Source organism: Triturus cristatus, chromosome 7 (genome assembly GCF_964204655.1).
Source record: "Triturus cristatus chromosome 7, aTriCri1.1, whole genome shotgun sequence".
NCBI classification, from domain to species: Eukaryota; Metazoa; Chordata; class Amphibia; order Caudata; family Salamandridae; genus Triturus; species Triturus cristatus.
In genome coordinates, this window is record NC_140590.1 from 194,177,084 (window position 1) to 194,204,969 (window position 27,886).

General features: G+C 45.3%; 1 protein-coding gene and 1 long non-coding RNA gene across 2 annotated transcripts in view; one reads left to right on the forward strand and one right to left on the reverse strand.

Annotated features, from left to right (window-relative positions):
* Positions 1-3,825, forward strand: part of LOC146809197 (venom serine protease inhibitor-like) — an 82,670-nt gene extending 78,845 nt beyond the window's left edge. Inside the window, exon 4 of the mRNA XM_085616019.1 lies at positions 1,439-3,825. Within this exon, the coding sequence (XP_085472145.1) occupies positions 1,439-1,788 (350 nt within the window). The 3' untranslated portion in view covers positions 1,789-3,825. The remainder of the gene's footprint in view (positions 1-1,438) is intronic.
* Positions 3,826-14,258: 10,433 nt separating this feature from the next.
* On the reverse strand, positions 14,259-16,150 carry LOC146809198 (uncharacterized). Its single transcript, XR_014965530.1, has 4 exons — positions 16,016-16,150; positions 15,393-15,518; positions 15,177-15,307; positions 14,259-14,579 (listed from the first exon to the last, which is right to left on the reverse strand). It is a non-coding gene; the product is annotated as an uncharacterized LOC146809198 (long non-coding RNA).
* Positions 16,151-27,886: the final 11,736 nt, after the last annotated feature.

Below are 27,886 nucleotides of genomic sequence, written 5' to 3' on the forward strand. Positions count from 1 at the left end.
AGTACTGCAAGCTGCTCCTAGAGGTCCCTAGTGAGCAAGGTACCAGCACTGCCTGTAGTGTAAGCTGCTCCTAGAGGTCCCTAGTGAGCATCACAAACATTTGGTCACATATGGTACTCCCATAATGCATTGCAGGCAAGACAGTACCGCAAGTACATTCAAATAGCTCTGTCCATATACAATTTATAGCTTTGAAATGTGACAAAACAATTATTATATTAATTCCAGATTAGGTTTTGCTCTATGTGGAGCTGATGAAGGAAATTTATAGCAGGTTGAATATAAATGTGAGATGTGTAGGTGCAGTACTGCAAGCTGTGCCGAGCGGAACCTAGGGAGCATCATAAACTTTGAAGATATGGTAAATCTACCCTACCCATAATGCATTGCATGCAAGACAGTATCACAGTAAATTGAATATATGCAATTAGTAGCTTTGAAATGTGACAAAATAATTATTATATTAATCCTGGATTAGGTTGTACTCTATGTGGAGCTAATGAAGGGAAATTCATTAAAGGTCTAACATAGTTGACTAGGTGCAGTACCACAATCTGCGGCTAGAGGTCCCTAGTGAGCATCAAACTAAGGGTCACATATGGTTCTCCCCTAACGGATTGCATGCAAGACATAACCACAATTACATTCAAATAGCTATGTCCATATGCACAATTAATAGCTATGAAATGTGACACAACAATTATTATAATAATTCTGATTAGGTTTGCAAATTGTAAAGTAGCTTTTGTATATTACAAAAATGAATCTTGAAAACCAAGTGATTTTGTTAGTTCAGTGGGTTTACCATCGCAAAATCTTTTACTTTCGGCCTACTGTATGGTTTGAAATTAGAACATACATTTTGACAATTTTGATGTGGATGTCCATGTACAAAGAAAGGCTGTGGAAAGATGCATTTCTCTCTTCAGTTGCATCTATGAAGCTGGGTCAAAAATATTTAACATCAATGTACCATATGTGTTATATTTACTGTTATTAATGATGTCATATGCTCATAAGAATAAAGAGCTCTTATGGGATTCCAGTAATCCTGAATTTGGAAGAGATGTTGCTGCTAATGTCTCTATGATTTGAAATTTGAATTCATTCAGAAATATTTTGGCTATGAATGTGCAATATTTATGGATATTTTGGAGACAGTTACACCAACAGTAGAGAAAAACACAACTCACACAGTAAATGTTTCTTTTTTTTTTAAATCAGGCCCTAGTAGTTTGTCCCCATTGCCAGACATGTATTTATTTCCATGTTCAGTTCATGGAAAGAGCCAGCTTAAAACATGGAATAATACTTTGAAACACCTCACCAGGTCTACAGAAGAACACAAGTAGGGTTGTGTTGTTGCAATTGTTGTTGTCTTGATGGATTTCAATGTTTTCATATGTGTTCCAATAACGTTTATTATCTTCTTCCACAGAATGCCCTGAGCACCAACATTTTTCAGATTGTGGGGCTGGATGTCAACAAAGCTGTGAACATCGAAATAAGATGAAGCCATGTAACAAGATGTGCGTCCCCGGCTGTGTCTGTGATGACAAGTACATTCTGGAACATGAGGGTTCTCACAACTGTGTCCTGAAACAGGATTGTGAATCCTGTCCAGAAAATACTTATTTCAGTCGCTGTAATAAGCAATGCCAGAGAACCTGCAAGAACTACAAACAAGAACACATTGCTTGCCCCTTGATATGTGCTCCCGGGTGTGTTTGTGCGAAAGGATTTGTCTTGCATAATGACAAGTGTATTCCCCAAAGTGAGTGTGAGTAGACAATATTCCTACAGAGAGCTCGGTTAGGGAAAGAAGGGAGCACATTACCCCAGATTTTTTATGTTTCTGAAAGCCAAAGCCAATATGCACATCTAGCGCTCTATGCTTCACGTTCATGTAGTCTCTCTAGCAGCTTCTTCTGCACATATAACTCCCTGGAGCTGGTCCGACCACTACCGCCATATTGGGAATCGTCAGAGTCTGGCCCAAATTATGAGTGTCAGTCCTTTGAACGGGGTGCACAGAGTTACAGGCAAGGGTGTTGGAAATACAAAGTGTGGTGTACTCCTTCTGGTTAAGAATTGCTATGCAATATCCATACAATGGGAACTCAGTATTTACAGCAGAGATTATGACAGGATTCTTGTTATTTTCCCTTGTTAGATTGTATTATGATTTTCTTGGTGAAATCTGTAATGGGAAAATTGTGGTACTGTAGGAAAAAGCACACAATACCTCATCTGGTAATAGCCACACTGCCCACAATGCTGATTCCTGTGCAAACTTGGGATAGGTGGCCATGAGCAATGTTTAAACATTTCAACAGAATAGAGATTGCTCCCTCTGTCATCTCCAGGCACCAAGAACTGTTGCTAGCAATCCAGATGTACTGCAGGTGGTTCCCTGCTAATAGTTTGCACCAATAGTGTTTTAATTGCTATTTGTTCTAATCAAGATACTTGAATGGAATTTGCCTTTTATACTGACAGTTCGATTAATGTGAACCAATACCATGCCAACTTTGACTCAACATTTCTCCCTGCCCCCAATTTGGTTTGAGCCCCGATAAAAGTGTATTATTATCTTTAAAGTTGTTTACGTTTCAATGTGTTCTTCCAAACTCGATCCCATTCACTATTCTAACAATTTTATTGTACAGCTAAATTATGTGAATGCATTATATTTAAAATAATTGCATATCAACTTTCTGAAATATTGGTAACAGTAGACAAATATGAGTTACAGACAAGAAACTGGTAATGGCCTCTACACCCAGCTGAAGGGGGCATCAAGATTTACAAGACTAACTTTAGGGGCCAAATGTACAACAGCTTTTAGTGATCAAAAGCTGATAATCAGGCTGTTTGCGGCCGCTAAATCGGCTGTCAGCATGTACCAACCGTATTTTGCGATTCAGTAACCTATTACTGACTTACAAAATAGGGTTTGTGAGTTGGTATTCGGGTGGGGCCTATGAAAGGCATCCCCTCCTAATAGCCAGACACATGGTCAAGTATGATTGTTTTGCGACTGGAATGCGGTCGCAAAACATTCATGTATTACTGATTCAGTGAAAGAGGTGGTAACCCATTTGTGAGCAGGAAGGGGTCCCCAAGACACCCCTTCCCCTTTGTTAATATCGGCACCAACATTTTTGAAGAGCCAGCAGTGGTCCCAGAGACCACTGCCTACTCTTAAAAAATGAAAAGTTAGCTTCTATTTATTTATTTTTTAAATGCATCCCGTTTTAATTTAAGTAAAACGGGCTGCATTTGAAAAAAAATGCTCCTTTAAAAATCAATCCCAGGCATGGTGATCTGCTGACCCCAGCTGCCCCATCCCTGTAACTACATGCCATTCTTAATGGGTCTCAAATTGTGACCTGCCTCATGAATACTGATGAGGCAGGTAAATTGTGACCCCATTGGGAATCTCAAAATGTGTCCGAGACACATTAGTGCATTTTATTATGCGGGTCCCTAATTGTAATTCACAAAAAATCATAATTGGGGGCTCCCAAAATAAAATGGTCGTACATCTGGCCCTATCGTACACTTCATTTTGAGAATCTCTACTTGCGAGTCTCAAAAAATCGCAAATAGGTACTCACAAAATGTAAGGTCGTACATCCAGCTCTAGGTAACCATACAAACTTAACAATCCTGTTCACTCACGAATCCCTCCTAATGAGAAGAGAATACCAAAATCCACATTATTCCACTTTTGAATGTTCAAATGGAATGGGTTTATCAGAATTTGTAAACATTTGATCTGCTTCAAAGCACTAACATAAATAAAGATTGCATATTAATCAAGATGTCTAAAATGTTTTTGTTGTAATGTTTCCCAGATTTAAATGAGCTTCTTGCAGCAATCAATAAAATATGGTTTGTCCAGAACCGGCAGAGAAATCGGTCAGGAATTATGCAGGGGATATCATTACATCAGCAAAAATAGAATTGGTGTCGTCATTTTCTATATGTTGCAGTGAAAAGGGGCACTGAGTGCACCAATGACACACACTCCAACTCTCCTGATTGGAGTTCATGTTTAACTATTACTGTTGTTTGGAAAAGTGTGTTTATGACATTCAGGGCGTTAGTTATGAGTTCTTTGCCATAGGGCAACGCAGCAGTCTTTCCTGATGCACTGCCCCATTACAAATAAAAAGGACAGGAATGCACTGTATATGTTAGATATGGCGCATTCCTGTCCTTTTCCCCTGCGCTGGTGCTCAATGGGCTGCCATGGGCCAACTCTGGCACCTTTGCACCATGGTGCATGGGTGTCTGTGTGGAGGAGATGATTATTTTGGTGCAGAAAGGTTTCCCTTCCTGCACAAAAACTATCATAAGAGGCTTTTTCCTCTTTCTCTGTGTGCTGCCAAATGTAGCACACAGAGAAAGAGGAAAAATGAAGAGAAATAAAGATATATCTCCTCGTTGTGCCTCCCTTACACAATAAGTTTTTGGCACTGCCTCAGACTTATGATTTGTCGTAAATATGGGTCAGTGTCATAAAGCCATGGATGTTGCAGGGAATGCCCCCAGCCTCACATATGTGAGTCATTCCATTCATACTAAGTAAGAGGATCTCAAGGTTATGCATGACATAGGGCATTTAACCATTGAGCACGGGCAAAGTCAAGTGAGAGCACTCCCTGGGACAGGGTGCGAGATGGTCCTCTCAACCATATGGTTCACTCATGAGCCTCCTTAGAGGTAACTGGCGGTGTGGCAGCTGCTCACCTGGGGGGAAAGAGGGAGGAGGCAAGAAGGGGGAAGGGCAGCTTGGCGCCCTGATAAAGCCTGAAGAAAAGTGAACCTACTGGGAATTAGTTGGCTAAGGCTGAGCAGGGTGGCAGCAGCGTAGAAATATGCAGGCCTTTGGAGAGTAACTTCAAGGACTTGTCAGTAGATGTGGTGGGCATGTAGGGAGGCATGGTAACATAGAGCTGACACCTTGGCTCCCTAAGTATGCAGCCTCCACAATGAGAGCAACCCACTCAATATCAGTAGTGTCTCCAAGGTTTGCCCATATTAAAAGCTATGAGTCCCAAGGGAGACCCTGTGTCACAACCAACAGTAGGGGAGTGGGGAGATGGTGGACCGTAATAAACATGAAGCAGGTAAAGCAAGCATTGCAACTCCAGCATTCATGCAATTCCTCCATCAGACCTTTGTACCCATATCAACATTGCAAAGGATGTAAACCAAGAGTCCAGGGTATTCAAATACAAAGCATCCGATCTCTCCAGGACAGTCCATTGCAGGTCAGACTGTTACAGGGACTTCAGGGGTGAGTGTGATTTATCCTGCAGTTTAGGGCATTTCCCCATCTGATTCAGTTTTACGCCAGACACCCATTGTCACATTATTTCTTCCAGACATCACTGTTTGTTTGACTGGGAGGCAGTGGAACCATCTTGAAATTGAGATGTTGTGTCACTGGAGGCTCACTGGGCCATCGTGAGAACCTAGCTAGCTTTCTAACTGTCCAGGGTCATCAAATTCTTGTGGCTTATGTTGATGTATTGAAGTTGGAGTCACTTACTGTGGGCCTGCCATTTGGACTGATATCACTCTATTTTGTTGAAAATAGAAAGTTTATAAAAAAAATAAAAAGATTCTTGGGTCTTACCGTGATGGCTAGTGTGGTGGCAGGATCCAGTTGCCCATAACACAGGTCAAAATTCTTAAGACAGGATTGAAGGGTTGGGAATCTCTTCCTGCATTGCAAACTCTCCTGATAAAAGTCCTGAATGATGATGATTTCCAGCTCCCCGTGGTCGAGTGGGCTATGGCGCTTGGCTTCCTGAATTATTTTCTGGTGCCTCAGGAAGCAGGCTATAACCTGCTGGGGTCTGTTGTTAATCTGTTGCCGGCTTGTTCTGAGTCTTTGGGCTCTTTGGAATTCCAGAGAGGAATCGAATTGGATCTTGGCAATTTCCAGGGTAAAGCACGTCATCAACCGCAGCATGCCTGATCCTTCCAATAGCTCTGTATCCTCGGGAAGCAGAGGTTATCTCTGTGGTTAAAGTCCTCCGCCTCCATAACATTGCACTGGTGGAACAAGTGGTCCTTCTCCCAGTATGGAGGCCGCTATTTTATGCTTCACCTGCTGCAGCCTGTCCTGTGTCTGCTGCATGTGTGTGTGGAAGGAGGAGAGCTCAGAGTAAATCAGGAAGATATCCAATGCTATTTTTGCCGTCATGGTTTTCACAATAGTCACAGAAAGCCGGAGAGTGGTCAGTTTCTTTAGAATAGTGCCCGGTGCGGAGTCTGTTGGGGTCTGTTTTTCCCCATCCATGTTGATGCGTGCCACAGCTTTCACAGACAGTAGCTGCCTACTGGGTTTGAACATGAGGGCACGTATGGCAGGTGAGGGTAGCCTGAACGTGAGGATGATGCATTAGATGCTGAGGAATGCCCGAGCACCAACCGTGCCTGGCCCTGGCAGGAGCCGTGCCTGGCCCTGGCAGTATGAGAGTAGTAGTCCCCTGGCAAGGTTTAGAATAGGATGTCTGAGCACGGTAGGACAAGAATAACACCATATGGGGGGATATCTTCTGCCCGGTAGGGAGGCAGCACAGCCCCAATCACCATGATATTTCTGCCCACCCCCATAATATGTTTTTTATCTATTGTTTGACTGTTGTCTTGCTCTTGTTTCAGTCTCCCTGAATAGCCCTTTACTGCTCAGCCTTGCTACCCCGAGAGTCAAATATGAAAACAATTTACTTTGCCCTGCTTTCAAAATCATAGTAGGGTGAACTCTAGGACACCATTGGAAAATGACCCTAACAACCATTGCTGAGTCCCAGAAGTCCCTGTCTGAGCTGTGACCCCCTCATACAGGGTCTGACAGCTTTAGTGGTACAAGAGAATGATTCACCTCCATTAGAAAAGCCCTTCTTTTGCCTGAGCACCCTTTTTAACTGTTGCTTTTGATTTGTGGACACTCTTTGCTTGGACCATGCTGACGAGGCCCCAGTATATGTGCTTTGGTCCCTACAATATTATTGAAGTGGTTAAAAATCCTAATTGGCGCATTTAACTTACCTATAAATCCCTGGCATGTCACAATGCTCGTAAAGTTCCTCTGGTCTTACACGACAAATCAGATGTCCACCTTCATGCACCACCAAGTCCACTTACTATTATCGCACAGACTATGGAGTTGCCAGGAAAGGGAAACAGTGTGGGGGATGGAGCAGCTGGGAGGGATTTATGTAAAAGAAAGTAGACAATATTTTTTTCTTGATCTCCCTTCCCTTTCCTTCTTATGCATAGTATGTACTAAATACTTGTAATCGCCTGCCAAGGGAACTTGTGATGGGTCTTAACAGGAGCAAGTGCGCTGATACGAAAGAATGAGCGTTTAGGTGATGAACAAAGGACAGGGTTAGTTTATTGTATTCATCTTTTCTAAACAAGAAGACAACCATATTCGTTGGTACATACCACAAGCTATTCCTTCATTGCCATGGGGTTTCGATCATTGTTAGCTTCTGTAACTGAGGATAACTGCAAACTGGTTTGGACATTAGCAGTTGACTCATAATGGTTCTGCCTAAATCTCTCTTAAGAGATTGGCCCAATCTCTAAACACAGCTGGAGGAATTTCCAGGGTTTAGCATAGGACTGCAGCCCCCAATGGCACCGGTGAAAATCCAGGAGTGCCCGCTGGCAGCAGGAGGATTCTCAATGCCAAGTGCTTGTGGTTTTGGGCGGGGCTCTCCTTACACCAGAGCCTCTCCCAAGATGGCTGCTGCTCGAGGCTGCTGGGATTGGAAGTCCCAATAAACAAGCATATCCCTTCTGGTACATATAACAGTTTCTGGGAATACACAAAAGGAAGAACATTAACAAAGGCTTTATAGTACCTTTGCTTCGCATATGTGGTCAATAGTTAGTTTGGAAGCAGAAGGGACTCTACATCACTTCTGTTTGTCATGTTTGGTTAATAGTTGGTACACTACTCACAGGATATTCTTAGCCTTTGTCAACTGTTGTACACTGTACACAACAAATGCAATGAAAGCATCTTAGCCTGCAATTACCACCAGCACCTGCTCTATGCAACTTGCAACAAAGTTTATGTTGCCGCTCGGCCATGAGGCCTTACAGACGTGGAAGAGGTGTGGCGCCACGGCCAGGGCGACTGACTCTGGAATCTGAATGTCACGGTTCGATCCCCGGCGGTAGTTAAGCCCAGCACCATGTGACTCTGGGCAATAGCTTGCTTAATCTTCCCGACAGCCCCCAGCGCCTAGAGACCCTTACGGATGATTGTTCGCGCTTTATAAATGTGGATTATTATTATTATTACAGACGTGGCTGGCGACCATGAAACGTATGCTGTGTGCTCAGGGCCTGTAAGTTAAATTACACTAGTGGACTACAGCACCTATTGTGCCACCCGTAGAGTGGCAGTTCAAGCATGTCTTCAGTCCTGCCCTTGCACATGAGTGTGTAGTTTTAAAACTGGCAAAATAATTTATAAATCTTTTTCAGGCCTAAACCCGCTTTTTTAAAACTTGTACGTTGCCCCTAAGGCAGGTACTAAATGTCATTCGGAAGGATGGATGGATGGTATTTAAAATGTAGGGCACATGTAATTATGTTTTGGTTGTTCTGGCAGTGAAACATTTCCGAAGCCGTTTTTCACTGTGGGAAGTCTGGCTCTCTCATTGAAAAGCACTGAGTTAGAACCCGGGCCGGGTAGGCAAAGCCGGACCCGATAGGGGCCCGGGCAAAACGCCGTCCGGGGGCGGCGCCCCTCCCCCGGCCAACCCCCTCAGGGATTTGAATAAGGGCTAGGCCGACGGGGGCCAGGATTTGCCCCAAAGGCGTGAGCGAGCCCCCCCCAATCAGGGGTCGCGCTCAAGGGCCAGGGGGGGGAATAAAAGGGGGGTCACCGGGCTGGTGATCACAAATCCCCCCCCCCCGGGCCAAGGGCTGCTGTCCATAGCGCGGGATGCGGGACAGCGGGGCAGCAAGCCAGATGCAGTGGTGGTCCACTTGGGCGGGAATGACTTGGCAGCAATGGGGCGAAAGGCACTCTTGGAAGACATGCAGAAGGGCCTCACAGCATTAGCAAGAATGACACGCCCCGCGGACATATTTTTTCAGAAATCATCGTGCGGAGCACCTGGCGGGGGGCAATCGACCTGGGGGCGGTGGAAAAGTCTAGGAAGAAACTCAATATCACCATGGCAAAAGTATGTAAGGCGAATGGCTGGGGTTTCGTACGGCATGGGTTCATAAACTTAAGATCCCCGGGGTATCACAGCGAAGACGGAGTTCACCTCACAGGGGTGGGGATGGATATGTTCCTGCTGAACATCGTGGGGGTTCTGGAGCAGAGGGGTTTCCTATGACAGTCGGGGGTAGGAGTCGGCTAGGGGGGAGCTCCCTCTGATCGAGAAACCATAGGGAGCGTGGCGGAGCTAGACAGAATAAATTAACAAAAGAAAGGGGAGAACCCAGTAGAAGATAGATGAGAGGCTCTCGCAATGCCTTGGGGATGCCGCACGGCAGGGGCACTGAGGGAGCCAAAAGGGCGGCACGCCACCAACAAGGATTAGAGACAATGCTCTCCCCATGACCCTTGGGATGCCTCACGGCAGGGGCTCAGAAGGAGACAAAAACAAAGGACCCAGTCACAAGCAATTAAAGTAGATACACAAGAAAGGCCCTTGGGATGCCAGCCGGCAGGGGCCTCTGGGAGAAGGGAGGGCCCATGTAAGGTCACAGGGCGAGCGGGACGGCACTTGCGGCCCGGACAGGTCCAAACGGAGACCCGCCCAATCGGTAGCAAGCTGAAGCCTAAACCCGGAAGCAGGAAACGCAGAAAGGGTTCCCTCCCCTCCCAGTTGATTGATAAAGCTGGGGCAAGAATAACCATGCAATATGTACATGACCATGAACAATGCGTTACAATTGTATAAAGTTTTGTGATATGAATAAACTGCGCCCTTTTCAGGCACCCAACAGAAGTTGTCAGTGGTGATTTGAGGTAGCAGAGCATAGCAGGAGGGTACGAGGGGGGGAAAGCAGGGAGGGGAGATCCGCCGCCTGGATGGGGTTAGAACCCGGGCCGGGTAGGCAAAGCCGGACCCGATAGGGGCCCGGGCAAAACGCCGTCCGGGGGCGGCGCCCCTCCCCCGGCCAACCCCCTCAGGCATTTGAATAAGGGATAGGCTGACGGGGGCCAGGATTGGCCCCAAAGGCGTGAGCGAGCCCCCCCCAATCAGGGGTCGCGCTCAAGGGCCAGGGGGGGGAATAAAAGGGGGGTCACCGGGCTGGTGATCACAAATCCCCCCCCCGGGCCAAGGGCGAACAGAGAAGAATCCCACCCACCCACACCTAAGAGTCGGGCGTCGCAGCTGCAAGGTGGAGGGTAGCGGAGGAGCTAGACAGACTAAATTAACAAAATAAAGGGGAGAACCCAGTAGAAGATAGATGAGAGGCTCTCGCAATGCCTTGGGGATGCCGCACGGCAGGGGCACTGAGGGAGCCAAAAGGGCGGCACGCCGCCAACAAGGATTAGAGACAATGCTCTCCCCATGACCCTTGGGATGCCTCACGGCAGGGGCTCAGAAGGAGACAAAAACAAAGGACCCAGTCACAAGCAATTAAAGTAGATACACAAGAAAGGCCCTTGGGATGCCAGCCGGCAGGGGCCTCTGGGAGAAGGGAGGGCCCATGTAAGGTCACAGGGCGAGCGGGACGGCACTTGCGGCCCGGACAGGTCCAAACGGAGACCCGCCCAATCGGTAGCAAGCTGAAGCCTAAACCCGGAAGCAGGAAACGCAGAAAGGGTTCCCTCCCCTCCCAGTTGATTGATAAAGCTGGGGCAAGAATAACCATGCAATATGTACATGACCATGAACAATGCGTTACAATTGTATAAAGTTTTGTGATATGAATAAACTGCGCCCTTTTCAGGCACCCAACAGAAGTTGTCAGTGGTGATTTGAGGTAGCAGAGCATAGCAGGAGGGTACGAGGGGGGGAAAGCAGGGAGGGGAGATCCGCCGCCTGGATGGGGTTACATTATAACCCCTTATAATCCATGACTTCATTTTTGGAATAGCTCGAATCTAGTGGCCTGATACTAGTGGCAGGAAACCTGTTTCATAACTGGTTTGTAGGGGGAGTTCATCATTCTCCTGTGATACAATCCAGGGATGTGCACAGAGCTCCATATAAGGGAAGAAAGGTTTTGGCACATAGTTTATAGGTATAGAGGGGCACTGTGTGATAGCTCACAGTAAAACAAACAGGAAGTGCTGCAAGAGTAGGTGGGTAATTCTAGGAACTTCAAATTGTATTCATGAAGCACTCCAATCATCCCCTAGGGCATATCCCGGCACTGGAACAAGGTTTATAAAGCTCCATGCACTAAAATCCCAGTATGGGAAATAGCCAAGTCTTCAACCTCTTCCAAAAAAAAAGAGGTCAGAGGTAAGGCAAAGATCAAGGGGCAGAGTTCCACGGAGAGACTGCCAGATGTTTGAAAGAGTGGCCACCCATTCTGGCTTTTCTAATACGCTTGGCCCCTCACCAAAGTTAGTTTTGCTGAACAAGCTGCTCACATTGGCTTATAAGGAGTGACTCAGTCACGCAAAATGGCTGGCTCACAGCCGCGAAACGTGTAGGGCGTGTTAGTGGGGCAGTGACGTGGCACAGAGGAGGGGCAGGGTGGGGGGTTGCAAAATGCGGCATACGGCCGATTTCTGGTAAGTTACAAAGAAAAATAATAAAACGAATTTCGTTGCGCGCGCTGCATCGCATTTGGCGATGCAGCGCACGCAATGAATGTGTTCGTAACTTACCTGAAATCGGCCGTATGCCGCATTTTTCAACCACCCACCCTGCCCCTCCTCTGTGCCACGTCACCGCCCCACTAACACGCCCTACACGATCCGCGGCTGCTGGCTCAGTGTCATGGAGAGCCTTATGAACATGACATACTAGCTTGAATTTGGCACTCTTATGTACAGGAAGCCAAAGAAGTGAGTTCAAGCAGGCACAAGCCGAACAACTTTGCATATTATTACAAATAAGTCAGGCTGCCGCATTCTGAATAAATTGCAGTCAAGTGAATAGAAAGTTGGCCTTTCCTAGGTGCAAAGAATTCACATATGCCAGCCTGTTCATAATTAATTTTTGAGTGAATATCCCTCGCCATTTCACCAGAATCCAAATGAAAAGCTAACACAGCAAGCGGAGTAGACTAAAGCATTTTCCACATATTGCATTTACCTGGTCTTGCATAGAAAGAGTGTCATCAATTAAGTACCTCAGATTCTAAGCTACCTTCTCTGGTTTAGAGTAGTTTAAGGGAACAAGAAAAACCCAAACATCCATGTGAACATGGGAATCAAGTGCACACTTGGAACAGGCATGCACGTGGAACTCATTTAAAGAACACTATAATACAACAGGAGAATACTTATTTAATCAATCAGGGCTGGAGACTGCTCAGTAAGACATTCTGTTGCAAATTAAATCTCAGCAAAAATGTATTTGAAAGTCAACCAGTGTTTATATCAAATTTAATTCATCCGAATTTTATTTGATTTCCAAAAATCATAATGAAATGCACAAAACAGTTGAAAATAACACAGTCAGGTGAGTGATGAGAGCCTTACTAAACAGGACTCCAAATGAGAAAAACCATAGACGAACATCGCAAGAGAAGTGCCAAATATGTGAATATTAATGGTATATTGGTATACAACAAAATACAGCCAACAGAAGTAAATATAGTTAGCCACACCAGGGGTGGTACCAGGGCATGGTTAGATCTGAGGTTTGTCGTTAGATGGTGTCGACTGCGTTTCAACCCTGCATGAGATATAAAGAGTTCTCATCAGAACTGACATCAAACTGGGGAGCTGAAGAGTTATGCAATATTAATAAAAGTGTAATGGAATTGACATGTATATGCGGAATAAAGGAGAATACATACTGGTTGAGATTGCATAGAAGGCCTGTGTATTGGATGGACATCAAGGCCACTGTCCTGGTTCCTTTAGATACAAACACATACATAAGACCTGTGTGGGCAGTACAAGGTATTAGAGACTGGAATAGTCAGTTATCCTGAGACATGTATGTGTGATGCTATGCTGCTACTTACCAAGGGGGAGATAATTAGTGTATGTGAACAGGAAGACTATGTATTATTAAGGATCAGTGATAATGGTCATGGAAATGTGGCCAGGAACACCAGAATGTAAGAATAGATAAGAGTTAAACTCCAGGGTATGGCCACAACTGTTGTACAAAGGCAAAAGTTAATCTCCTTAGAGATTGGCGAATGAATCACTGTAAAACTCCGAAATGGTATGGCAGAGAGTATGCCTGAGTGAAGCGATTGCCCATGATATTATGGTATGGGCTGCCTGTGCAGTTCATCTAAATCAGCTATCTCTCGGTTAGAGAAATGCCAATCTTCTTTTCAAGGAAATTCCTCAATAACCAGAGCATATGTGATATATATTCAAGGGGTAATATTTAAATCTCTACTCGATTCCCATTTACTTATATAAATCTTTCGCATTAGCATTTTATTGATTTTGCAGGGTTTAGTTTCAGCCTAAGCATGCGCATTAACATGTGAGTTCCAAGCGGCCATTTTGAAACCGTTTGCACAGCTGCAAAGATTTCCCTCCAGAGCAAAGGTACGTCATTACTACGAAGATGTAGTTGACGCATGCGCAGTGACAATTCCCGCGTTAGCAGCCATCTTTAATCACTCTCGGGTTACTTGTTAGTACGACACATATGAAAGCTTCCCTCAAGCTTCAGTGTACGGATTTTCTGGTGCGTTATTAGTATTTACGAACACAATTATTACTACATTGCAAGTTATTTGAGAGGATTGCTTCCGAGGAAGTCTCTTTTATACGAGTACTTGCTCCATCAAGACCCACCTGCCTTTTTCATTAAGTAGGAATCATTTATGGCTCCATGACTAGGCCGGGTAAATCAAAAAAGTATCCTTTGGACCAAATAATTGAGTGCAGATGAAAATTCTCCCACACGTATCCTCCTTCAAACCCAATAATCTCACTCATTCATCTCGACCGAGGAAGATTGCGTTGCATATAATCAGAAGTACACAGAACAAAACTGTAAACCAGTAAAAAACTAACTTGGTAGGTAGATTTATTAATTGTTTGACGTGTTAAAAAAACAAGAAGATTATTTCATACAGACAATGATTTCACATAAATAACCAATAAAAAATGAGCAACCTAAGTTCATCACAAAGCGTAAAAACCATAAAAAATGAGAGTCACTAATATAGACAACCACAATATGTCATAAAGAATATTATACATCCGTAACACCAGTATATAGGGCGTAGGGCCAGGTACTTTCGTGCTTAGTACTCGTTAGCTGTTGCCCTTGTAAACAGATTTGTGTAGAAAAATAAGCATCGACGCGTTTTGATGGTTTAAATATATCTCCATCTTTTTCAAGACCACATTCTTGACTCTCATGTAGTAATTTAAAAGGCAACAGGAACTGGCACAATGGTTAGGTCTGTACCTATATGTTAAAACATAAAAAAACACAATCAATATTCTCCAAACGGTCAATGAGTGCACAGCATATCTATTTTCAGTAGTTTAATACTAAAGACTAGGACATATATATAGAAAATGCCCTCAGCATTACTACAAATCTTGTTGGAACATATGCTTGACCCATTCTGTCAATTACACAAATAAAATTCATCTTGCTATTGTGTTCTGATTTATGCAACTTTCTATCCTCTCACTGTATATTCCAACCCTCTAGCACACTCAGACAAAAATGATTACCATTTTCAGGCATTTGTAACAGGACCCAATAGGACCTAACTTCTTCTATTTCGTCAAGTAATTTTCTCTCAAACTGAAAAGCGGGACCAAATAGGACCTCACCTCTTCTAGTTAGGAAAGGTTTTCATCCATACAGTAGTTCAGTAGTTTTCAATTTTTTAATACGGAAGACTCCTGTAGGTAGTCTGCACAGCTCTTAAATAATTCTATTAACAATAGAGAAGAAATTTTTTTTTTTAATATAATCTTTTAATCCTCATAATAGGTATTTGAATGGGTATAACCGATTATTAGATTCTCAATCTGAATGGAAACCTCTCACCTTCCATATTTTAAATCTATTGCTTCCTTTGAGTTTTCCCCTTCTTTTTATAATAACGTCCTTATTTGTAAGAGGTCACTATTCTTGGTCCAATCGGAATGGTAAGGCACATATACGATGTATCGACCGACCTATGAAGGATGAACGATGTGAATCAGGATAGTACATTATTCGGATTCATACAGTTAAATACAACGCAGATTTACTGCTGTTTACCTGGGGACGAAATATGCGTAATTTTGAAGCCGCCCCTCCTACGTATGTCTTGACCGTCTTGCCATGAGCTTTTTATGGTTTCTTTGTAGGGGTATCGCTGTACAGTATCCCTTTTATAATTAGGGTCTAAAATAAAAGGATATCATCAGAGTTACTTTCCTTTGAATACCTATCTGTTAAGATAATTATCACCTAAGGGACACATCTATTAACCTTCCCTATACATGTGAGTTAATGCTTTCTTGCCCGTTACAGGCTCAATGTTACTGTGTTGTACTTGAGGGGGAAACGCTAATCTACGAGAGAAAGTTCACCTCTCTACCGTATCACTCCAACTCAAGTCTAAATATCTCTGGATATAATGATTCGCATTGTTCAATGTAATCACATAGATTTAATGTGATATACCAACACGGGGTATACTAGTAGAACGCACTAGTTCAATACCAGGTCCTGCCACCATCTTACTCATGGTTATATTTATCCCAAGTCCCCTCACTACTAGATTAAGATATCACTGCAACACTAACCCAAAATCAAACATTTAAACTATTGGGTTCTCGCTTACAAACGGGCTGCCTCGTCTCATAAAGGGAAAAAATAAAAACTGGCGCATAACTTACTTTTCGTATTTCAGCCACGGGTTTTGGTCGGCGGGGTACGGATAAACAGCCTCTATCTCTAACCCTAGACCCTATATATATTATTTCAATAATGCCAAACACCTGTTCGTAAACAGCATTTTCCCGCCTACACAGTTGCCGTGTTGCACCGGTCAGTCGTGCGAGTATTCCCCGGTAGGATCCCTTCCGCTCCCGGGTCGGGAGCAACGTCTGATTGACTGAAACGTCAAACGACTAAGCAACATTCCCAAAAGAGCGCCATGTTGGGCTGAATATAGTCAGTCAATTCCGCAACTGCCCGGAACACTCGTAAATACAACATTGCGGTCAATATCAGTGTATGGGGCAAAAATAATCAGAATTTAATGATTATATATATAGACTCGTTACCAGCCTGATTTGAGAAAACAAATGGGAGAATATACAAATACTCGCGAGGATCGCCATAATGAGCATCATCTTGGAATAGGACTTCCTGGATGACTTGCAAGTACAGATCTACCTCTCACGAAGGATGCCCAATATGGAAAAAGGAGAAAACTGTCATATTTTATATAGTAAATGAAGGGCCAACAATTCAAGAGATGAATGACATCCAGTCCTCCTTTGAGTTGAGGCCTCCCCCGATCGTACCTAGTTTGCATATAAACCATTGTTCCCTCTTTTTTCTGACCTTGTCTACATTTCCACCACGTCTGTTGTTCTTAATCTTTTCCAACACAAACCACTTGAACTCATCACATTTGTGGTTGTGTTGGAGAAAATGCGTTGTGAGTGGTGCATTTTCTTTATGCGTACGAAGTGCAGATTTATGTTCAATTATTTTGAGTCGAACTTCCCGACCTGTTTCGCCCACATAGCCTAGGCCACACGGGCAAATAAGGAAATAAATTAAATTTTTGCTCCTGCAGTTGGTCAAAGCTTTGGATGAAATTGTATTCCCTTTGTACATGATTTGTTTACTAATAATACACTGATCGCATATCGAGCAAAATCCACATTTATTGTTACCTATTGCCTTGGATTGAAACAGAGTTGTTTGGATATTTTCTTCAATGTCCCTATAGGTGTATACTAATGAATTGCGGAGATTCACGTTGCGCTTGAAAGCAAACAACGGTTTTTCGAAAGGCTCCTCTCTTTCATTGTTTATTATTTTCCACTTTCTGTTGATTATATTCTTTATCTGGTTACTAATGGATGAGAACAAACACAATCTTATCTTCATTTTTGTTTTTATCTTTTTATCTTTCTTTTTATTAATGTCAAGCATTGACTCCCTGTCATAAAATCTAGCTCTTTTGAATGAATTTTTGATAAGTTTTTTTGGGTATCCTCTGTCCAATAATTTCTTCTTGAGATTGTCTGAATGAACATAGAAGTCTTTTAGTGTGGTACAGTTTCTGCAATATAATCTTTTTGTGCTTTAGGGTGGTAACTCCGATAGTGTAACAGGGTGTTTTTATCTGTTGGTTTGCTGTAAAGCTCAACCTCCAATATGTTATCATTATTCTTGATACAGATGTCCAAAAAGTTTATACAAACATTGCTCAACTGGGATGTAAATCTGAGGTTGGAGTCACCCAAATTAAGCCAGGCTATAAACTCCTCCAATTGGTCACTGGCACCACTCCAGATAAAGATGATATCGTCGATGAAACGGTGCCAGTGACTGATGTTTTCAAAAAAAGGAGCCAGTTCATTGAAAACATGGACTTGTTCAAATTGGCTGACATAAAGACAGGCCAGACTAGGGGCGCAAGTAGCGCCCATACTGGTCCCTTTGATTTGATGATAGAGGTTCTTCTTATAGAGGAAAACATTATTTCTTAGTACCATACTCACACTCATCATGATAAAATCAAGGTTACCACTACCAAGATCTTCAGTCAGAAGCAAAGCTTTAATAGTTTTAATGGTATCTTCTTGTGGGATGTTTGTATTGAGGGCTTCAATGTCAAGGGTGACAAGAATTGGGTCACCCCATTGAAGCCCAGGCCTTCAAAGGTTGCAATGGCATGTGCTGAATCTCTAAGATATGATTTTTGTTTGGCCACTATGTGTCTTAGAAAAAAATCAGCATATTTGCTGAGAGGTTCAAGAATACACCCAATGCTGCTAACTATAGGTCGTATTGGGGGATTGTCAATATCCTTATGAATTTTCGACAGTCCATAGATTGCTGGTGTAATAGGGCCTGAGCTATATAAGAATTTATATTCATCCTCACTAATCCAGTTTTCGTTGATGGCCATCTCCAAAAGATTGTAAACCTCTTTTTAAGTTGAGTATTCTTATTATGAGAGACTGGATGGTAATGTTCTTTTACATTTAGCATCATCATCATTTTCTCATCATATGTTTTCTGATCAAAAATTACTACACCACCGCCTTTATCGGCAGGTTTCGTAATAATGTTAGTGTCTTCCTTTAGTTCCCTCAGCGCCTTCCTATGTTCTGAAGAGAGATTATTATTAATGAACTTATGGGGACGTTCAAAAAGTGATTTAATTTCTATTTCCACGATTTTTTCAAAAGTGGAGATGTTATCATTAACTTGTCCTAAAGTTGGGGTGAAGGTAGACTTACCGCGGAAACCAGTGATGTTGGTATTAAGGCGGTTTTCTTTCCCTACAAAAAAATCCTCGAGTCTAATCTTTCTAAAGAACGATTTTAGATCTGTGTCAAAGTCAAATTTATTAGGTACTACTGTGGGTGCAAAGCTAAATCCTCTCTCCAATACTTCCATTTGTGTTTTTGTTAAAATTTTTGAGGAAAGGTTGATAATAGGGATTTTATCTACCGCCAATATCTGCGGTTCCTTGTTTTTAGATATTCCTGAGGGGGGTAGTTCCTCGTTGTGTCCCCCTTGACTAGGCCTACATTCCTCTTCCAAAACAGGATCTATGTTATGTTATGTTATGGTCATTTGTAGAGCACATGGCTGCCCCGGCAGCAGGATTTCCCAGTGCTAAATATGGCAGAGCAGTGGGGCGAGGAATCTAGTGATTGGAAAAGAGCCATGTCTTGATAATTTTTCTGAAGGCCCAATGATCTAGCATGCAGCGGGCAGCAAAAGGGATTGAGTTCCAAAGGGTTGGGGCAAGTGCCCTAAACAAGCGTCCTCCTGCTTTTGACCTGCTCACCTATGGGTCATGGGCCAAATACAGGTCCTTAGTGCGCAAGGCTCATGTCGGGACATAGAGGGAGCACAGCTCACTCAGAATATGTGGAGCCAGACCATACAAGATCTTGTGTGTCGTACACAGGGTCTTAAAGTAGACTCTCTGCTCAATGGTAGCAAATGGAGCCGGCGTAAAAGGTCCGACGCATGGCAGTGCTTAGCTAGCTCAAAAAGCATGTGTGCAGCTGCATTCTGTGCCCACTGTAGTCTTTTAGTCTATGAATTGTTTTATGATGCTTCAAGAAATGCATATGAAGACGCTGTAGTCTTTTAGTCTATAAATTGTTTTATGATGCTTCAAGAAATGCATATGAAGATGCTCAAATGATTGTACTTTGAATCAGTCCCCAGCCCGGTTTCTGTATGCTGTTCTCCAGGCCATAGTGTTTGATTAAATCAACTGTTCCTGTTTTTCCAAACACCTCTTGTCTTTGTTTTTTCAAAGTAAATTCATATTCAAGCAACAGCGGCAAATCACCCATGAGGGTCTCAGGGTGCTAGACTTTGATGGCTGCTACTTGGTTAATGGTTCATTTGAACAACCAGGTCTTGAGTCCCTTTATGAATTGCTGGAGCGATGAGGTGGTCCTGAGGAGGAGTGGGGGGTGTGAGGAAGTGCCATCTTTCTTGCATGGTATGCCCCCACTTTTTGCTGAATTGCTGAATTGCTGAATGTGCTTTGACTGAGTGTGCCCTGGACTCCTGCCAATCAGGTGCCGAGGGCCTATGTTCCATCCCTAAAAACCTCAAACCCAAATTGGCAAACCCTGGCCACATGTCAGCCCCAGGTAAATGGTACACTAGGTACCCAGGGCCTTGTGACCAGGGAAGGCCTCTAAGGGCTGCAGCACTTATTGTGCCACCATTAGAGGATCTGTACCCTAACACAAACACACTGTCCTTGCAGGCTGAGTGTCCGGGTACAAGACAAAACAAAGAGTCGACATGGCACACATCCCTGTGTGCCATGCCCACAACCTACACTTCCCTGGCATACATCAGCCACCCCTCTAGCTGGGTGCCCTATGCCAGTGGTGTGTGCACAGGAGCATGAGCCCTGTGCCCCTACAGTACCCAGATCCATTCCTGGGCTCTGTAAGTGCAGTGCTGCCATTTAAGAGTATATGGTGCTGAGATCTCGTCAAACACAAACTCCACAGCACCATAATGGCAACACTGAAGACTGAGAAGTTTGGTATCAAACTTCTCAGCACATTAAACCCGCACTAATGTCAGTGTGAGATTTAATATACAAAGCACTACAGAGAGCATCTTAGAGATGCCCCCTGAAACCTAACCTACAATCCACGTCTGGTCTGGGAGGCTGCCCAGAGATGTTGCTGGACCCCTGGGTGGAGAGCCCCCGCTCTCCTGGGCTTGCAACAATGCACATCCTGAGCGAGGTGCTAGGTCTCCTCCCCCAGGATGGGCAGGGGGAAGCTTCAAAGGCATGCCGCCTCTGTGAGCTTCTCCAGGCCAGTTGCTGTACCCAGCAAACTGCCCCCCACCGGTTCTGACCCCCATTCTGGAAGGAAGACTGGCCGGAAACCTCAAATAAGGACAGGGGGTGTGTCAGCCTGCCAACCCCACCCCTCAGGTGGGGGAGGCGAGGTGAAGCACATCCCCGGGTGCTCGCCATCTTGAAGATGGGAGGCCCTGCCCAATCAGGACTAGGCTACTGCCCCCCTCCCACAGGAGAGTGGCAGGATAGGGGTGTACCCACACCAGGGCAGGGACCCATTTGTCCCTGCCCTTTACCTACCTGTAACGCCCTTAAATCCAGTATTTAGAGGCACCCTGAACCTTCCTTCTCCAGATTCAAGATTCTGAAACAGCAAAGAAGAGCAAGAAGAAAGAAGACCTGTTGTGCAGCTGCTAAGAAGAGGAAGACACCAACTGCTTTGGCCCCAGCCCTACCGGCCTGTCGACCCTCGAACCTGCTTCTGCTACATCCCGGCACCTCTTGTGGCCAGCAACCTCACAAACCCCCGGAGGACCTGGCTACCTTGTGACACTGAGCATCTGGGACTCCCATGAGCAGTGGCTCTGCTCAAAGCAAGTTCTAACCCCTGCCATCAGCCCGGAACCGCGAACCCTGCACACTCTGCACCCGCCAAGCCTGGCCTGTGCCGGAGTGAACAAAGACCCCGAGGATGTCCCCCCAGTGACTGTGACCCCGAATCCAGCACCCAAGGACTCACCTCGACGCTTCTGACGATGCCTGCACCCGGTACCCCCCCCCACTCGCGATCAACAGAGGGTAAAATTTCCCGACATCAAAAGGCACCCCTGCACCTGGCAAGCTCCCACAGCCACGTGGCCTGCTAGTCAGCAGCCACCAACCAAGGCCCCCCTGCCTCTCTTAGGATAACATTGGGCCTAACTCACTCTGCACCCGGCTGCCCCTCTGTTGCTGAGGGTGTAACAACTGTACTTACCTGATCCTGGGAGACCCCTGAGTCTGTGCCCAGAACCTTAACTCTGCCAGTCGAGTACTTACCCAAAAGCTGATAACCCAATTTTCCTCCATAGGGTAACATTGACTGGTTTCTTCTGAAATTTCTTCTGTGTGGAGTTTCTAAAACTCAAAATATTCACCTAAAATCAACCGAGTAACGAAAACGAAAATACTCACCTGCTATTAGGAGAGATCCCAGTGCTGGATCTTGGTGCCCAGCACTGACCCTGAAAAGTCCTCACAACCGTACTTACCATTAACCCAATTTTCTTCCATAGGGAATCATTGACTAATTTCTATGAAATTTCTTCTGTCAACTTTTCAAATAGCAAAATATTGCCTAAAAATCACAACAGTAACTAAGTCGACTTTACTCACTTGTTTCCAATAACTGTCTCAGGACTGAATCTAGGATCCAGTCCTGAAGTTAGAAAAGTAATCTATTGCAAATAAATTAAAACTCCCTTTGAGCTCAATGTACTATTGTGTTTGAAATTATGTTGCCTATTGCAACAACCTGTAATTTTTACCTACAAAAGTCAATTGCATATTGAAAAAGTATATAACTAAAGCATCTCATTCTGAGAAAGTATATGTTAATACCTATTGTTAGTTCTAAAATAAAACAACCATATATTTTTTATATCAACCATTGGCCTAGAGTTCAGTTCTTGAGTGTGTGAGACCATTTGCTGACTGAGTGTGTACAACAAATGCTTTACACCGTCCTCTGATACTGCCTTACTGCTTGACCAAGCTACCACTTTAGAGAGTAAGGTTATATCTAACTTTAACCTCTGCCAAACCTCTGGGGACTGTGGACTCTGTACACACTGTACCTATTTGGGAACAGTATATACAGAGCCACTTTCTCACAGGAGGTTGTTCCAAGTTTTGGCCGCCAAATAATATTGCTGGCTCGTCAAGTCTAGGAGGTGACTGCGAGGAATAGCAGGGAAAATATAGGTGTCTGGTTGGTGATGCATGCAGCTCCTATGTTGTGCAGTGCTTTGTATGCGTGGATCAACATCTTAAAACAGCATCTCTTCTGGATTGGGAGCCAGTGTACATTTTTAAGGTGGAATATGATGTGGATCAGTCTGAGGATGTCGATGATGAGCCTTGTTGCTGAGATTTGTATTGTCTTTAGTCTCAATAGGAGGCATGCTGTTACTCTATTGTAGAGAGTCTTCCTGAAGTCCAACCTGCTGGTGACAATGGACTGTGTGATGGTCTTTCTGGTGTCAAATGGAAGCCACCTGATGATCTTGAGGAGAATGCGTAGGGTTCGGAAGCAAGCAGACGAGACTGTCTCACTCCAAGGTGAAGAGTTGTTACCATAGATGAGGACTTCTGTGTTCAGCTTGAGGCGGTTGTCCTTCATCCAGTAGGAGTCGTTCAACATGCATCTGTGGAGTTGGCACTGGTGGTGGAATTGTTTTGAGACAGTGAGAGTGTGAGCTGGATGTCATCTGGGCTGAAAATGATGTTCAGTCCATGAGATCTGATGATGTTGGCTAAAGGGGTCATGTAAGTGTTGAAGAGGGTGAGCATGATGGATGATCGTTGGGGTATGCCACAGATGATCTTCCTGGGTTCAAAGGTGAAAGGTGGGAGACAGAGTCCTTGGGTTCTGCCGGTGAGTAATGAGGCAATCATTGGAGGGCATGTCCCTGGCTTCCGATGTGATGGAGTCTGCTAAAATAGATGTGGTGGGAGACGTAGTTGAAGGCAGCTGATAGGTCCAGGATGATGAGGGCTGACATTTCGCTCAGGGCTGTCTGGGTGCTGTGGATGGATCAGAAACCAGATTGGGAGGTGTTCAGGAGGTTGCTGTGTTCCAGGTGTTCTGTACATTGCTGGTTGACTGTCTTCTTGAGAACAGGGGCGTAACACATGCCCCGCAGCCCCCGCGGTGCGGGGGGCCCCCACGCCCCAGGGGCCCCCTCACTCTCAGCGAGGGAGACCAGTCTTCTCAAATTAAACAGTGCTACTGCGCGCACGGCCTCCCCAAGTCCCCATAAATTAAACTGTGCACACACGCCACGGTGACGGCCTCTAGGCCTCCGAGTCTTCCCTCTCTTTCTGTCTCGCTCCTCAGCTGGTGAAAACCGAGACTTCAAGAAACGCGTATTACCCTCTCTTTCCTCCTTTCGTTTATTTGCTCCCCTGTGAAATTGATCCAAAAAAGAAAAACATTTTTGCTGGAAACGTTGTCTTTTTCTGACACAAGTGCAGCCTCAGGGTGGAGAGAAATAAAACATTCCAATTGTGAAAAATAAATAACTAATTAAAGCAAGACAGAGTGGTTTCAAGGTGGCCAGATTGATTTACACCTAAACACATTAGCGCCACTTTACAGTGTTTGCCAGTGAAGTGATACTTTTGTTTTCTCCTCTCCCTTTGAACAACATTGTTTTCCCTGTGTGGGAAAGTGCACCTTGCCTGGAGGTACTGAAATACCTGGTTGGTGGGTGAATTGGAAAACAAAGGGGCATATTAGCAACGCTTTGAGATAAATATCGCAAAGCGCGCTTAGCGTCAATTTGTTTACCGCTGGCTATCGCTGGTTTTTATCGCGGAGATAGCGCGTTATTAGCAACACGTAGGCGATAAAAAAAAACTGCGATAGCAGCGAAATGACTGATCATCGCTGGACATCCAGTTATGAAATTCCTGCGATAGTGAAATCCTTGGTAATAAGCTAAGGTGGTCTCAGCCTGAAAATCCACATCCCATTGAAAAGATGTCTAAGTCAGGTTTCAATCAGGCATGAGGAACCAGCGATAATCGCGGTTAGTGCGACTTTTTTATCGCAACGCGGGCATTGATAATAGGGGGAAGTTGTGATTAAAACTGTTTCCATTTAGTTTTAGTGAGGAACACCTACTTTGCATGTCATTAGCGATAAATATCGCTGACAAGCAAAGTTGCAAAAAAAACGGAAGCTATTGCCAGTAAACTGTCGCTAACAGCTGTTAGCGAAAGCTTGCTAATAGGGCGATAAAAATATCGCCGCTTTAGCGGCAAAAAGTGCAGCTAAAGCGGCAATATTGCCCTTGATAATATGCCCCAAAATTTGTACAGTGACTGTGTGTTACCGAATGTGGTCTTTTTAAACCATACTGCTTAGGTTTTGATAAGATATAAGCATTGGGCACTGAAACAGGTTCCTTCCGGGCCCTGTAGTCATGGCCTTACCTTTTCATGCAAAAGCACTCACTAATTCCAGAATAATGAGTGTAAAAGGAAAAAGTTAACCATGTTGTTCCTGCTTACATTTGACATGCTTTACTTAATCTTGCATTCCCTATGAGTGTTTGCTTTTTCTAGGATGTTAATTTTTTTTAGGCAGCATATTGCTCTTGTCTAGTGTGTAATTAGAATTGAGTCACATCCAGGTGTTTATAGCGGGTCAGTGCAGTGCAAGTTTCTCTAAGTGGGGCAGTATGGTGTTCAGTGGGGGAGAGGATGTGGCGCTATGGTCAGAGCTGCTGAAGTGGAACTGGTGAACCAGGTTCAGCCTTAATGACCAGGCTCCCAGACCACTCTCCTGAGGGAGCACATTCCTGTGCTACACCTTAGAAGGCGCCGCAAGATCTTAAAAGCCCTGGTGTCTTAGCACCAGCAGGTGGACCCTTTCTGATGGATACATCTGCCAGTGGATTCCTCACCTTGTGAATATCCCCTGTGCGAGCATTCCACAGAACTTATTTCCCCAGCTCTCTACGCCAACGACGTCATAATGCATCGGCTCCGCTCGCGACTCCGTATGACGTCACCGGAGCCATAAGAGAGCCACGTCGGCGTGATAACACGCAACGGTTTTTCTAGTACTCTCCTGCTACTTTGTAGTTTTAAGGTGTTACTGTTAAAGAAATTCGGTATGTCATCGACGAAGAAGTCGGGGTTTAAGCCCTGTAGGGAATGTGGGGGCCGCATGTCTATGACAGACCCCCATGAGGACTGTTTGTGGTGTCTCTCATCTGACCACGACGTCGAAGATTGTTCGAGCTGTAGGAGGATGAACCCGAAGGCATTGAAGGAAAGGGAGGCAAAGCTGTTTATGGCTAAGGCCAAAAAAGAGAAGAGAGGTAGAAAGAAGGAGAGGTCGAGACCGGAGTCGTCGACTTCGCGATCATCGAAGTCAAGAAAACATCATAAGAAAGGAAGCATTCCTCTCGGCGCCGGTCTTCGAAGAAAAGGGCGTCGAGATCGGCTTCGCCTCGACGCTGAAGTAAGGATCTGTCTCCTTCTCCTTCTCCTTCTAAGTCTCAAGGAGGATCTCCTTCGCCGAAGCAAACTCCAGAGCGGTCACCGGCGCAGTCCCCGGTGCAGTCCCCGGCGCCATCGCCGGCGCCGTCTCAGGTTCCTGTGGAGTCGTCTGGTTCTGATGAAGAGCAGGACCAAAGTAATGAGCCTTCTCCAGGGCCTGAGGATCCTGCGGCTCCGGTAGAGGACACTGCGGCGCCGTTGCCAGGTACTCCGCAGATGACTTCAGGGTCGATTCCTTATCCGCAGTTCCCGGCTCCGGTTTCGGATCCTTCGCAGTTTTTAAATGCGATGTATGGAATCTTCAATCGAGCTGCCTTCCCATCCGGTGCACCGACTGGTCCCACGGGTCCTTTGGCATATGCTCTAGGGGTTCCGCAGTTGTATGCTCAGGCACCGTTTATGCCTTTTCTGCCGATGGCACCTTTGTGGCAGTTTCCGGCGCCGTCTGGGGATCCATCTCGACTCCGGCTGGATCGTCATGCTTCAGAGCCTTCCTCGACGCCGTTGCCGACTCCCTCGACGCCGTTGCCGACTCCCTCGGCGCCGCGTCCGGCGCCGCCGATTCCATCTTTGGCGCCACCGACTCCTACGACTCTGGCTCCACCGACGCCGCATACGGCGCCGACGACGCCGGCTCCACGGATTCGGTCAAGAAGGAAGGCCCAAAGAGTTTTGGATGAGGAAAGGTATAGAGTGGAGGTAGAGGAAGGTGAAGTGGACACGTCCTCTGATGAGTTTGAAGGAATACAGGATGCTAGTGGCCTGGATACGACCCCTGAGTGGGAGCATACGTCGTCTAGGGCTTCTCCGCCTCAGGAATTGGTTCCTTACCATATGGTTATTAAGAAGGCGGCGGAGTTGTTGGATTTGCAGTTGCCCACTGCGGAGTTTAAATCCAACCTGCTGACAGAGGTGTTGCATTCTCCTACTTCAACATCATTACCTTTACTGCCTTTTAATGAGGCAATTTTGGAGCCTGTTTTGGAGGTATGGCGTAAACCTCTTTCTTCTCCAGCGGTTTCCAGGCAGGTGGCGTGGAGATACAGGGTGGCACCTGGTGATCCAGATTTTCTTTCATCACACCCTTCACCAGAGAGCCTAGTTGTGCAAGCGTCCTGCTCGAAGCATGCTTCTGGGGCCTTCCCTCAAGCTCCTGCGGACAGGGAGTCCAAAAAGGTGGACCAGGCGGCAAAGAAGACTTTTTCTTCCGGTAGTATGGCACTGAAATCTACTAATACCATGTGCTTGCTGGGTCGTTATGTGCATGCCTTAATGGACTCGATGAAGTCTTTGGCCCCCTAAGCTGCCTGAGGGTGATAAGGCGTCCTTCATGGAGGTGGTCGCAGATACTCAGGCTGCTGCAAGACAAGTTATCCAGTCAGGGCTTGATACAGCAGATTCAGTGGCCAGGATAATGGGCTCGTCTGTAGCCGTGAGAAGGCAGGCATGGCTCCGTTCATCTGGCTTCTCCGCGGACGTTCAGGCTACGTTGGTGGATTTGCTGTTTGATGGACAGAAATTATTTGGAGAGAATGCTGACTCCGCCCTAAAAAGATTAAAGGACAGCAGGGTAACAGCTAAATCTTTGGGTCTGCAAGCTTCTGCTAAAGGGTTTGGTGTAAAAAAGCTTAGGGGGTTCGGAAGGTCCTCTTTTCATTCCTACCGTCAACCTCAGCAGCAGCAGCAACAACAGCAGAATCCCCTCTATAGGTCCTATAGAGGGAGGCAAAGGGGTCTGAGAGGTTCTGGTCGCAACCCCTCGTCATCTTCCTCCTCCTCTGCTCCAAATGAGGCTTCAGGGAAGCAGCCCTAGATCCCCCATCCCGGATCATGTAAGACCTGTGGGGGGTCGGGTGTCCTACTTTCTGCGGGGTTGGAAATCCGTTCCAACAGACCTTTGGGTTTTGAACCTCGTGGAGACTGGGTATGCCCTTCCCTTTTGGGAGTTTCCTAC